This window comes from Uranotaenia lowii, chromosome 3, assembly GCF_029784155.1.
Source record: "Uranotaenia lowii strain MFRU-FL chromosome 3, ASM2978415v1, whole genome shotgun sequence".
NCBI lineage: Eukaryota > Metazoa > Arthropoda > Insecta > Diptera > Culicidae > Uranotaenia > Uranotaenia lowii.
In genome coordinates this window covers 302927256-302940179 of record NC_073693.1, presented here as the reverse complement: position 1 = coordinate 302940179, position 12924 = coordinate 302927256, and the positions used below count along the sequence as shown (strand labels likewise).

The 12924-nt window shown below is 32.9% G+C and overlaps 1 protein-coding gene across 1 annotated transcript; it reads right to left on the bottom strand.

Moving 5' to 3' along the window:
* Positions 1–4010: 4010 nt before the first annotated feature.
* LOC129756367 (uncharacterized) lies at positions 4011–9103 on the bottom strand. Its single transcript, XM_055753224.1, has 3 exons — positions 8729–9103; positions 4535–5706; positions 4011–4260 (listed from the first exon to the last, which is right to left on the bottom strand). The coding sequence occupies exons 1-3, from the start codon at positions 8749–8751 to the stop codon at positions 4229–4231; spliced, it is 1227 nt and encodes a 408-aa protein (XP_055609199.1). The 5' UTR covers positions 8752–9103; the 3' UTR covers positions 4011–4228.
* Positions 9104–12924: the final 3821 nt, after the last annotated feature.

The window sequence follows — 12924 nt, the reverse complement described above, 5'->3', positions numbered from 1 at the left end:
TTACACTTTGGGAAAAACACACCCAGGATGATAAATCGATTAGAATAATTTTGATTACACTTGAACTCAGTATGTGGGAAGTTCCGCTTTTAAGAAAACTTTTTAGAAGTTTTCTAGGTTTTATTCAAGAAGGTAATTTTGCAAGATTATTTGGGTCACTAGAATGTTACATGGGACAGCGTAGTCAATTTTTTGTGCGCATTTTAGTAGAATTTTTCGATGAATTTTATGATAAAAATTATTCTTTTACACACATTCGGAGAGACACTTGCGATAATGTTAACTACTGGAGTAGTGTTTAAGATAGATTAAAGCAAATAAAACTATACCAAGGATGATGAAAAACTATTTAGTGTCTCCTTATGTTACCTTTAAAGAAACTTCCAATAGAACTATTTCAGAAGGTGATTTTTTGACTCCTTATTTATTTTCATTACAGTTTTTCTTCATTTTTTAAGAAATCAATAAAATCTTGAATTAAACTTTAAGTTTTAAGTGTTTTTTAAGCTGAAGTTTTAAACTTGGACTGAAATTAAGATTTGACACTTGATTTGAGTAAGAACAGCTGAGGTGCCTAAATATAGATTTTTTTTTAAAATATTGATAACGATCGTCTTGATCAAAAAAACATTTAGTAAACTTATCAATACGCCTGCTAAAATTTCAGTATTTGATCCAGAAGTTCATTCAAAGCATACAAATTAAGATAATAATATGTTTATTTTTATTATTACAAAAGGAGGGATCCACATTTTGTAACCTTTTTAATCAAACTACATTCTATTTCTCATTGCATTGCTTTTTGAACATTCAAAGACCCAATGTGTGTTTTGGTTACAGTATGTATTGTCGAAAAAAAGTGGGAATGCCTGATCTTGAGCCCACCAAACTCTGAACTACTGATCTGATTTCTACAAACTTTGTAATACAAAACTTTATTAATTGTTTTAAGAATTTTGAAAAAAAAACGAAAAAATAGATAAAATGCACTGCAATTTTTGATTTTAATTTTTATGTATTCGGACAAACAATCATGATGAGTTCATTTTTTTATTTGAATAAAAATTTGCAAGTTAACTTAATTTGAAAATATTTTGGAAAACTGTTAGCCTATTTTGTTTGACTACAAATAGTCTCATAAATTACACAAATTTTAAGAAAACCTCTTCAAAATTTCGCGTCAGATCTCCTTCCACGAATCACAGAAGCAAACAAAAAAATGATATAAAATCATATGAATAATTGTATAGGCCTAAATTTTTTTTAACATTATAATATTTATAAAAGACTAGCTGACCCGGTGTGCATTGCTACACCTTGCAAAAATCAATGTAATTTGTATAAATTCATTCAAATTTAGAGTTTTGTAAGCATTTTTTATAAATCAAACCTCATCATGGTTTAGAACCAACACTTAAACTTACAAAGGAGCTCCCCCATCTTTTACGATTTTGTCCTCCACTGCTTGAAGAAGGTAGGCTGATTTACCTGGCTCGAGTTTACATAAATTTCTAATTGAAAGAAAAAGATTCGCATATTGGAATTTATTGCATATTGTACTTTATGGAAATAGAATTTTGAAACCCGATCAATAGCGTAAATCGGGACAGTTTTTTGAGTATATTCCTAAAATTCTGTATTATGAGCCCCTGATTAGCTTTAGATGATGTATTTTTTGGAGTTAAAAAATAAGCTATCAAAATTTGAAAAAAAAAACGATGAAAAGGATTTTCAATAAACATTTTCAAACAGCTTTTTTCACCATTCTAGCCCTTCGAAACGGTTTGAATATCTATCCTTTTTGCGCCAAAATTATGTTAAAAAAATGTTTCGCCATATGCCAAATCAGTGAACATGAGACATTATAGGTTGAAGTTTTCCCAAACAACAGTTATCATGGTATGAAAATTATCGATTTTATACAGTGCAAATTTCTTTTTTTTTTAATAAATTGATTAAGGCAAAAAATATCAGTTGCATCACTAAATAATTTCTCCGCGTTTTTTATTTTCTCTTTGGAAGTCAAATATTCAAAAATGTTGGCAAAAACAAATTTCTTAGTTAACATTTGTCCCGTATATTGGGGCAAGTGTAAATGCAAAGCTTATTTTCAGATGCGTCAGAGTAATGGCTTTAAAATGGATTTGATACGTATATCTGTTTGTTTGTTTTATCAAGTTTCATTGACATATCTGCAGAATTCCAGCAGTAGGCATAAATGTATGTTTGTTATTCCACTTTTAACGAATGCTGTTCAAAGCAAATGACCTTCATTTTCAAAGACATTTAAGTATTTCAAATATCCGCTTCAGTTTCAACATTCGGAATACCCCTTCTGGTCTTTCAACATATTTAATCATTTTGAAGATGAATTTCTTAAAGTGCTACGTTCCCCCTTGCCCCCACCGTGTAAGTTGACAGGAGGGAATATTGTTTTGATCAGTTCATGTGTCGGATCGAATTTTTGATCTTTTTTTTCAGTTAAGTACATTTTTACATGTTCAACAAAATGTTTCCGATCTACATCTGTTCATATTTCTGTTATCAATATGATTCAAAAATAACCTTGTTTGCAAAATTGGTTAAAAAATTGTATATAAATTCTTTACTTTCAGTATTTTTTTTTACAATTGTCCGCAAAGTGTCATACCATTATTTCATTAGTATCAGAACTAAATTTTTATTTTTTAGACAACAAATGCTATATGGACAACAAATATGGAAGTATTTTTGCAAATCTTTGATTTGGTTGATAAAATACCAATCCATGTCACATCTAGACGTCATTTATTTCCACGTGCTGTGTACAATTAAGCAAGAAAAAGATATCTAGGTTGCATATCGCCCCCACGTGCGCAAGAAATATAGGTACTTGGTTGAGAAACAGGCGCCTAAATGTTAAATTTTTCCAGCGATCAATGAACAGTATTTTACGTGATGTTACAATCCACTTGTGACGACGTTTGCTTGGCCATAGAGACGAAAAACAAATCCCTCAAAGAAAAGAAAATCTCTAAAAATGGATGCCATGACTTTTCAATTTCAAATTTTGGCAGAAATAATGTATATGTTCTATTCGATCGACAAAATGACAATCTGGGTCACATCTAGGCGTCATTCATAACCATGTGCTGTACAAATGAGCTAGGAATCAAGAAAAAAAAATCACATCAAGGCTTCATATCGCCACCACGTGCATTGAAAATATTCTTGGTTGAGGAATACGCGCCAAAATATTCCCACTGATCAGTATGCTATGCCATGGTCACTATCCTTTTGCGGAGACGAAAAACAAACCGCCCAAAGGAAGAAAAAATCTCGAGAAAATGGATGTCATGACTTTAATTTGTTTCGAAAAACTACAAATTTTGTATGGAAGCCCCCCCTACCTTAAGTCGGATGGAGTTTTGACTATTACAAAAACCATCCCCGGCCCCAAAAACCCTCAGATGCCAAGTTTCACGATGATCGGTTCAGTAGTTTCCGAGTCTATAGGGAACAGACAGACAGACAAACATTCATTTTTATATATATATATATATATATATATATATATATATATATATATATATATATATATATATATATATATATATATATATATATATTTATATATATATATATATATATATATATATATATATATCTATATATATATATATATATATATATATATATATATATATATATATATATATATATATATATATATATATATATATATATATATATATATATATATATATATATATATATATATATATATATATATAATATAGCCTTTTCGGATTTTTAAAAAATAACTACGAACTAATTAGCTCGACGATCACTAAACGAATTGCATTTATTTTCTGGATCACTCTTATTTATTAGCTCTCTATTCCTAACCTTTCCTGTGAAACATGTATACAATTATTTCTCACGATGATGGCTGGCTGGCTGGCTGTCTGGCTGGATGGCTGGATGGCTGGATGGCTGGATGGCTGGATGGCTGGATGGCTGGATGGCTGGATGGCTGGATGGCTGGATGGCTGGCTGGCCGGCTGGCCGGCTGGCTTAAGATGACACCTTGTTGTCGTCTTCGGCACGTGCAATGTTGGGTAGCTGGTTATGAACGATCGTGGGAAGCTTGATGCGTCTGATGATGATTCTGATGTTGGTTGCATCGGTGATTTTGTAGATCCGTCTTTAACTAGCCCATCCTGAAGAGAAGCGCGTCCCGAGCTTTTTATGAAGAATGTTGATATCTCGTTGCGTTTTCTGTAGATTGTAACAAGGATGACTATCGAAAATACTCCAATAATTACTCCGACTGATGAGAAATGATGAGATTTCAGTGATTCCAGGTGTTGTCTATTTTCAATGTGCATTTTGTGCAGGTATGAAGTGTTGTAAAATTTTTCTAGTTGCGTTTCTTCTATTTGATACGTTCCGAGAGGGGAGATGATGGGGTGTTTGAAGTATAATTCCAAGTTCTCAAAAAGCCTATCTTGAATAATGACCGAACAATTGTGAAAAATGATAAGATAATTACCTTTAAGTTCTTTTTGATTAATACCGCAAGTGCTACTCATTACAATCGTCTCTAATGTAGCTTTGACGATTAAAGTACCATAGGCCAAAAGCCTGTACTCTGTAGCTGGCGGTGTTTCTTTGAAGGGACATTTTCCACTTCGACCTCGAACTAAAGGTGCAATACACAAATCGTTGGTAATATTCAAGAGTTGATTTTTCTTGTAAACGTAGGTTTTGGCTATTTGTTCATAGTTTTGTAAGACTGCGATGGTTTCATTAGAATGCACAAGTATTGTATGATAATCAATGTTGACGGTTTTGTTTTTAATTGGTAGTTGCTCGATAATCATTCTTTCGTAGATTGTAGATGATACTCTGGGAATGTCGATACTGATGATGAGATGATATCCGTGGTAGAACACCGTGACCGAGAGATAATTGTACACATCTTCTAAACTGTCTAATGAAATATCTACCTGCTCTAATTGTTGTGCTATAATTTTCAATTCATTGATAGTCAATAATTGACGGTTTACAATATTCAATTTGGCTAGTGCTATTCCATTCTCAAGCGTTCTTAGAGTTTGTAGTACAATGTCTAATTGGAAAAGTATTATAATTTTTGCATTTTCATTCACAGTGTAATTCCTTTGTAAAGTTAGTTTGAGCAAAACATTTTCGTGATTTCTTATTTCATCTGTTAGGGTTTGTAAGCGATTTTGAAACTCCTGATTAATTGTAATTTGTTTATTATTCTGAACAATCAGATTATTGTCTAATCTTTTGATATCATTTATGTTTGCGTTTATTTCTCGTAAATCATCTGCGTCTAAGTTACCTGTAATGAATTTGATAGCACTGCCTAGCATTTCAATAGAACGCTTACTTTTCGAATTTGGGAGGAGGGCTCTGTATGTTTCATTGATTTGTTTAAATTTGAGATTAATTAACCTGATAAAATTTCCTGTTGAACTATTAACTTTTGCAATTAAATTCTCTAATACTCCTATCGTAGTTCCTAATTCTTTTAAATCAACCGTATGAAAAAGTCTGTTATACCCTTCGTGAATTCTGCCCTCTCCCGCACTGAGAGTCAGCGCTCCTGGATTATTTGTGATATCATGGAGTTGGATAAATTTGGGATAGGAAAAGGGAATGAATATCATTATGATGATTAATGAAGAGTGCATCCTGAAAAATAAAAAATATTAGTTTATAATCGTTTAACATTTTCTTTATGAATTTGTCGTCCAGACCTGTCGAGGATAACTCGTCCTTGGTCCTCAACAGCTTTGGTCGGTTTATATCTTTCTTTTGTTTTTCTTTTAATCCCTTGGATTAACTTGTAGACAGTTTTGTTCTCATTTATGTGAGGTTGTCTTTCTCTACCTTTGTTGTGGTAGGCTAAATTTTGTTTTTGAGTCTTTTCATTGGCCAAAATAACCTCATCATAAAATTTGTTTCTTTCATTCACCATTTGCTCAATGTCCAGAGGCCTTTCGTGTCCATCTTTTAAGCCATAAAAAATTTCTCTTGGTTTTAATTTAGTAGCCGAATGGATTGTATTATTATACAATGTACATGCAATAAGGAAAATTTCTTTTTGCGTCAAATCAGCGTATTGTGGTTTAATGCATCGAAAAATTTCAGCCACTGTTGAGTGAAATCTTTCGACTAATCCGTTACTTTCACTATGGTTTGCGGGCACGAAGTGCATTTGGACATTTAAATTGCTTGCCATACCTCTTATTTCGGCTGATCTCAAAGCTGGTTCGTTATCGCACACGATAAGTCTTGGTGTATCATAGATTGAAAATAATTTAAGCAGCCCTTTTCTTATATCTGTGATTGTTCTTGACTTAATTGGGATAAAAACACCAAATCTTGAAAATTTATCAACTGCAGATAAAAATATAAGAGGTTTTGATAAAAACAGATCAATGTGAATTATTTCAAAAGGCTTTTTTGTATTCGGTGTGGTACCAAGACGAATCTTGTACGGGTGTCGGTCGTATTTATTAACGTTGCATACTTCGCAGATTTTGATGAATTGTTGGATTCTAAATTTTATTCTTGGGAAAAAGTAACGTTTTGAAATTTGTCTGTGGTTTTCCCAAATCCCTCTATGAGCTGATTCATGAGTTTGCTCAATTATCAGGCTCTGTTCTTCAGTCGTTCTTAAATCAATCAATAGTTTTTGGCTAATGAAAACTTTAAATGATTTACATCGACTGAAATAATTTTTGTATACAATTTGTATGCTATTTATCAAACTTTCTGGGCACATGATGCAGTTAGTTCGTCTCAAATCCATGTATTCTTTGAATATTTTGATTAACAGTGGAACTCCGAAAACCAATTTTGTAATTGTTCTTCTAAACATTTTTGGAAAAATTTGTTCGTACGTATCCGGTTCATCTGGACCTATTTTAAGAATAATCTGATTGCTGAATACATTTAGTGGTTTTTCCGTACAATGAATGTATTCCGAGTCATCTGTGTCTGCAGAGTGTGCACTTATGCTATCAGATGAACTGCTTTCATTGATATTCAGTTCAGTCCGAACACGAGATAGACTGTCAGCAACGAGAACGTCTGTTATATTCGGAATCGGATAACGATCCTCATATTTATGGATTAATTTTACAAGTTTACTTTGCACTTCATCGTTTAAATGCGAGGGTCGAAGTTGTTCGAGAAGAGATTTTTTTATGATAGGTTTTTCTGAAGTTCGTGTTCCACATTCAAAATTGATAATTTCTGGTTTCAAAGAATGTTCGTTCAATCTAATTCTACAGGCCTCGTTCGAGTAATTCGTAATTACCACTTGAAAATTTAGATCATCTGTTTCATCTCGTGGCACATCAGCTGATGATGGCTCGCTGGTCGTTGCCTCTGCTGTGTCATCATAAATTTGATCTGGTTGTTGCTGTTCCATTTCAGCGCTGTTAACTGGGTCACTATGTTCGCCGTAGAAATGTAAGGAGGGGTCTTGAGGATAGTACCATGCATATTCCTGTTCTAGCTGGTAATTCGGTCTGTTTAAATAATTCACGTGACGTGACCTTATCGATGGGTCAACGTCCATAGGAGTTGGTTTGGGTTGTGGATTGAAAAATCTAGGCATTGGTTGAAACGGTCTTGGTTGGAAGACTGATGGATGTGGTCTTGGAGGTGGTTGCAATAGCCTCGCTGAAGGTTGGAATAAATTTGGTGGTAAATAGTTTGGTTTTGGTGGAACTGTGGGTGCAAGTTTGTAAGGGTTTTTAACGTAATTATAATTTCCCTCTTCTAAACAAAGTCTCAAGGCATCCTTTAATGTCTTTGGAGCTTGAGCTCTAATAATAGGCCCAAGTGGTTCTTTCAGACCTGCAAGAAATACCTTTAATCCAAGCTCCTGATAAAATGTGTTTTTTGCTTGTTTGACGTCTTCATTTTCTTCATTCAAATTCAGTAAATTCACCAATAATGAAATTGAATGCGAAATTTTACTGTAAAAATCTTCGACGGTAGTCGATTGATTTAGTTTAAACAAATCCCTAGTCAGGGAGATTTCATCGCGTTTATCACTATAATGAGTGATCAACGTGTTTTTTATGTCCTCCCAATTCAGAGAAGTACCATAAATTTCAAGTACAGTATCTGCATCTCCTATAATTTTTGTCCGGATTGCTTGCATCCAAACTGGAAAGATAGGTGTGTTTCTAGCCTCTTCCAAGAAAGGGATTAAATTATCTATTGATTTAACGAAACTGTGTAACTTCACAGGGTTACCATCAAAGCTGCCAATGTCCCTGATAATTTGAGGAGTTTGGAGTGATTTCAAAATCGCTTCTGTACCTCCAACTGGTTGGGGTAATTGATAACGAAGTGGTTGGGCCTGAGCTGCTTGGACAGCTTCTACGGCACCTTGCAATTCCATTCTAAGCTGGTGTATTTGATCGTCGCGATCAATAATCGCAGCTTGTAATTCAGCCAATCTAGCTTGATTATCCATTTCGAATTTTTTTTTTTTATAATCTGAATCACTTCCTGAATTTAATTTTATTCACTCTGATCACTGAACACCGTAGCACTTGAAATTTTGTAGAAATTACTGCTGAATGATAATTGATTTTTATTACCTATTTGATTCTAAAATTCTCAAAGATTTAGTTAAGTTTTAATTATTGAACACTGTCACAAATTAACTTCTAATTAAAACTAAGCTTACCTTAGCAAAGGATACAGGCCCATATGCGTTGGGAATCCTTTGAAATGATGATGTAGGTCCTTCGTCTGGCGGGTGGTAGTTCCGTGGTTTCACTCCTTTTGATCTGCTCTCAACGGACTTTAACTCACTTCACTTTATAGTCTGTGCAATTGTTCTTGATATGCGCTCAAACACAATTTCACTTCCTAACCCACTCGCGGTTCGCGTTAGACTCTGCGGTTTTCAAAAAGAAATTCTACGCAATTCGCGCGATATTCGTTCGCGGAAGCACTCACGGCGGTAGAATATACTTTCCGAAATCCGCGCCGACTGCGCCAATTAAAGGCTTTCGGAGCCTTTTCGGATTTTTAAAAAATAACTACGAACTAATTAGCTCGACGATCACTAAACGAATTGCATTTATTTTCTGGATCACTCTTATTTATTAGCTCTCTATTCCTAACCTTTCCTGTGAAACATGTATACAATTATTTCTCACGATGATGGCTGGCTGGCTGGCTGTCTGGCTGATTGGCTGGATGGCTGGATGGCTGGATGGCTGGATGGCTGGATGGCTGGATGGCTGGATGGCTGGATGGCTGGATGGCTGGATGGCTGGATGGCTGGATGGCTGGATGGCTGGATGGCTGGATGGCTGGATGGCTGGATGGCTGGATGGCTGGATGGCTGGATGGCTGGATGGCTGGATGGCTGGCTGGCCGGCTGGCCGGCTGGCTTAAGATGACACCTTGTTGTCGTCTTCGGCACGTGCAATGTTGGGTAGCTGGTTATGAACGATCGTGGGAAGCTTGATGCGTCTGATGATGATTCTGATGTTGGTTGCATCGGTGATTTTGTAGATCCGTCTTTAACTTATATATATATATATATATATATATATATATATATATATATATATATATATATATATATATATATATATATATATATATATATATATATATATATATATATATATATATATATATATATATATATATATATATATATATATATATATATATATATATATATATATATATATATATATATATATATATATATATATATATATATATATATATATATATATATATATATATATCATTTGTTAAGAATAAATTTTGAAAAAGTGGAATTCTTCAAGTTTTCAAAGAGATATTTTTAACAGTCATGCCGTTGAAAAGAGTCAATCTTGATTGATCATTTTTTTCTTTAAACGAACTTTTCAAATTAAAAAATTTGAAAATTTGCAGATCGTCGTCTTTTGGACTTCGTGGGACTAGAACAAATTGTTGTTTGAAATTTAAAGAAGACCAAGATCCATTATTAAAGGAGACTTGAGACAAAATTCAATGATTAAAATTCCATTGACTTTTTTTGTCATATTAGTTTCCATTTCACAGTTTATAAGTGTCAGACAGAAAGAGTTCTTAAAGTTTGTCTATTACTCTATATTTATTGCATATTTTAAGACGGACTATTCATTGATTCAGATAAAAGCTCCTTTTCTGAGTCCTTTTTATCAAACAATTATTGGATAAACATCAGTCATTGGATAAATATTAATAATTTAGTGCTTAAAAATGATCAACAGCCATTCAGAAGAAAAATATATTTTTTGAACTAAAGGGATTAATTAATCCCTTAACATATATTTGGAAAACTTTTTCTTAACAAAATTGAGAGTTTTTCTATTGCTTTGAAAATATGGCATTAGGAATTTCATATTATACTCTAACGATTGACATATTGAAATAAATGTTTTTATTTTAATTCTTTCGTGTGTGAAACATTTCAAATGATAAAAAAGATTTTAAAATCCCAATTAATTAGATTTTTCAAGGATCAAGAGATCAAGTATTTTCATTCTTCCTTAACGAATTTTTACTAAGATATCCATAAAAAAGATGATTCATGAACAAATTGAAAGCGTGACTTTGAATTTCCCAGTTTAGATTTTCTTAAGTCATATCAGAGTGGCAATATATGAAATGATGAAATGGCTAAATGATGAAATGATGAATGGTAAAAACTTTAGGATCAAATTTTGAACACAGACTCAGCTCAATTGAACTTGATTTAGGAGTGCATCAAAGCATTATCAATTTTTTTTGACTCTCAAAAATCATCGAAAGAGGGACCAAAGGAAATTGAAAAAATCAAATTTTGATTTAGATTCCACCTGACTTGAAAATGCATAAACAGTTGAAATCTGTTATCTCTGAAAACAAATATTTTCAAAAATCGATTTTAGAAATTCTAGAATTACTAGCCTAATTTAGGACGTTTCGGCTTCTCAGTCATTTGAAATATGATTAAAAACAGCACATTTACTCAATGTCCAACGTTTCGGCCATGGCCTTGGCCATCATTACGGAAAATAGAGTGTGTACTGTTTATGTCAGTAGACATCGAAACGGTGGACATTGGACATTGAGTAAATTTGCTGTTTTTAATCATATTTCAAATGACTGAGAAGCCAAAACGTCCTAAATTAGACTAAATTTTCCAGTTGCTCATCCATCTTCTTACAGAATTAGCTTAAGTAAAAAATTCTCTGGTGAAAATAATTTAAAAACAGGTATTTTTGGAAATTCGTCGAAAATTCGATGTTTTGTATTTTGAATGTTTTATAAGCCAAAAATCAACTATCTGGGACTTATTTGATTTTCTGAAAAACGGCCGGTCCTAGCGAGTAGATTTTTGTCAACATTTTTTTTATATAACACAAAATCTCGAATGGACCCAAATGATATAGAAGCTTTAAAGTAAAAAAAAAATCGACGTTAGAATCACAATTAACAATTCAAATATCGATTTTGTGGATTTCCTTTGGTCTCTCCTTACTTTGTTTTTTAAATTTTGAAGTCGGTTTTTGGCAAAAAAAAATTTTCGAGACAACACCAGATTTTGACTTTTTGCGCATTTTTAAGTCATTTGGCTCCAAAATTCAAATTTTGAGTTTTCTGATTTGCTTTTTCCTCACTTTTGGTGATTTTTGAGGAAAAAACCAGAACTGAGCTTTTTGAGGCACCCCTGAATCAAATCCGACTGAAGTGACATTTTACACAAGTCAGTTTTTTGGGCGTATCTATTAGTCTGTTCCAGTTTATATGGATAAATTTAAATTTAAATGGAATTACAAAGTTATAAAACGCATTTTTTATGGTTTGCCAAACCATTGCACAGTGGGGATTTTCTAGCCAAAAAAGGTACTCAATCCAGGCAAGAATGTCTCGCTTGAAAAAAAAAACCATTCTTTATGAAAAAAAAACAGAAGGAATCGAATGGTCTACACCGCATTATGCCCGATTTCACCTATTTTTTTAAGAGTGTAGTGAGAGTTCCGTTCGCAGCAATTTACCTTGCTACGAAAAAATCATAAAAACCATATTTATTTTCGTAAAAATGTCGGCTGATTCGATTGGTGTACTCCAATTTTTAATTTACTACAAAAAGAGGCTCATTTCGCCTCTTTTCCCCTATACTTAAGAAATTTTTCAATGAACTGCAGTCAAACGAAGTATCCTATAGTTTTTCACCATGAATGATCATTTTTGGTAGCTTTATTCATCCTAAAGCTAACCGTGTCGCTTAATTCCTGTCGATGCGATATGATAAAAAATTATACCTTGTAAAATTCGAGAATACATCAGAAAGCGAATAGATACAATTGAATCATGTAACCATGTGAAAAACTAATTGTTGAACAAAATGATGTACACAGCTAAACGTTTAGTTGACGAAGAAAGTCTGGATCGCCTCTTTTTCCTCTAAATTTACACGATATTTTGTTGAATTGTTTACACTAGTTTACAGCATTTTTGAACTTGGTAAACTGAAGGTCATTTTTAATGTAAAATCGGACGCTGAATCCGAAAATGAAATTCAAAAAAATCTCAGTAGAACCGTTTTTGAGTTATGCTCCAAATATGAAATTTCAGAAAAATAAAAAAAGTTCATGTACTTAGATTCAAATATCTCGGACGGAATAACAGTAATTTGAAATCCCTCTTTAGCATATTGTAGGTGAATAAATTTTCCATCGGTCATCTGAACACTGTTTTTGCGTATGATCAACAGTATTGTTTATATTAGTGACTTTATGATAGAAAAAATTATAAAAAACGTATTTTTTTAGAGAAAATTTTGTTTTAGCGAAAGTTTTAGACTCGATGGTAACATTTAAAAAATCTGATTTTCTTTTACGCTTA

Excerpts from the sequence above, each read along its gene's own strand:
- LOC129756367 (XM_055753224.1), bottom strand. The coding sequence starts at position 8,751 with ATGGGCCTGTATCCTTTGCTAAG. Across the intron at positions 5,707-8,728 it reads GGCCTGTATCCTTTGCTAAG|GATGCACTCTTCATTAATCA; the intron begins GTAAGCTTAGTT and ends TTTATTTTTCAG. Across the intron at positions 4,261-4,534 it reads TAATCAAAAAGAACTTAAAG|AAAACGCAACGAGATATCAA; the intron begins GTAATTATCTTA and ends TACAATCTACAG.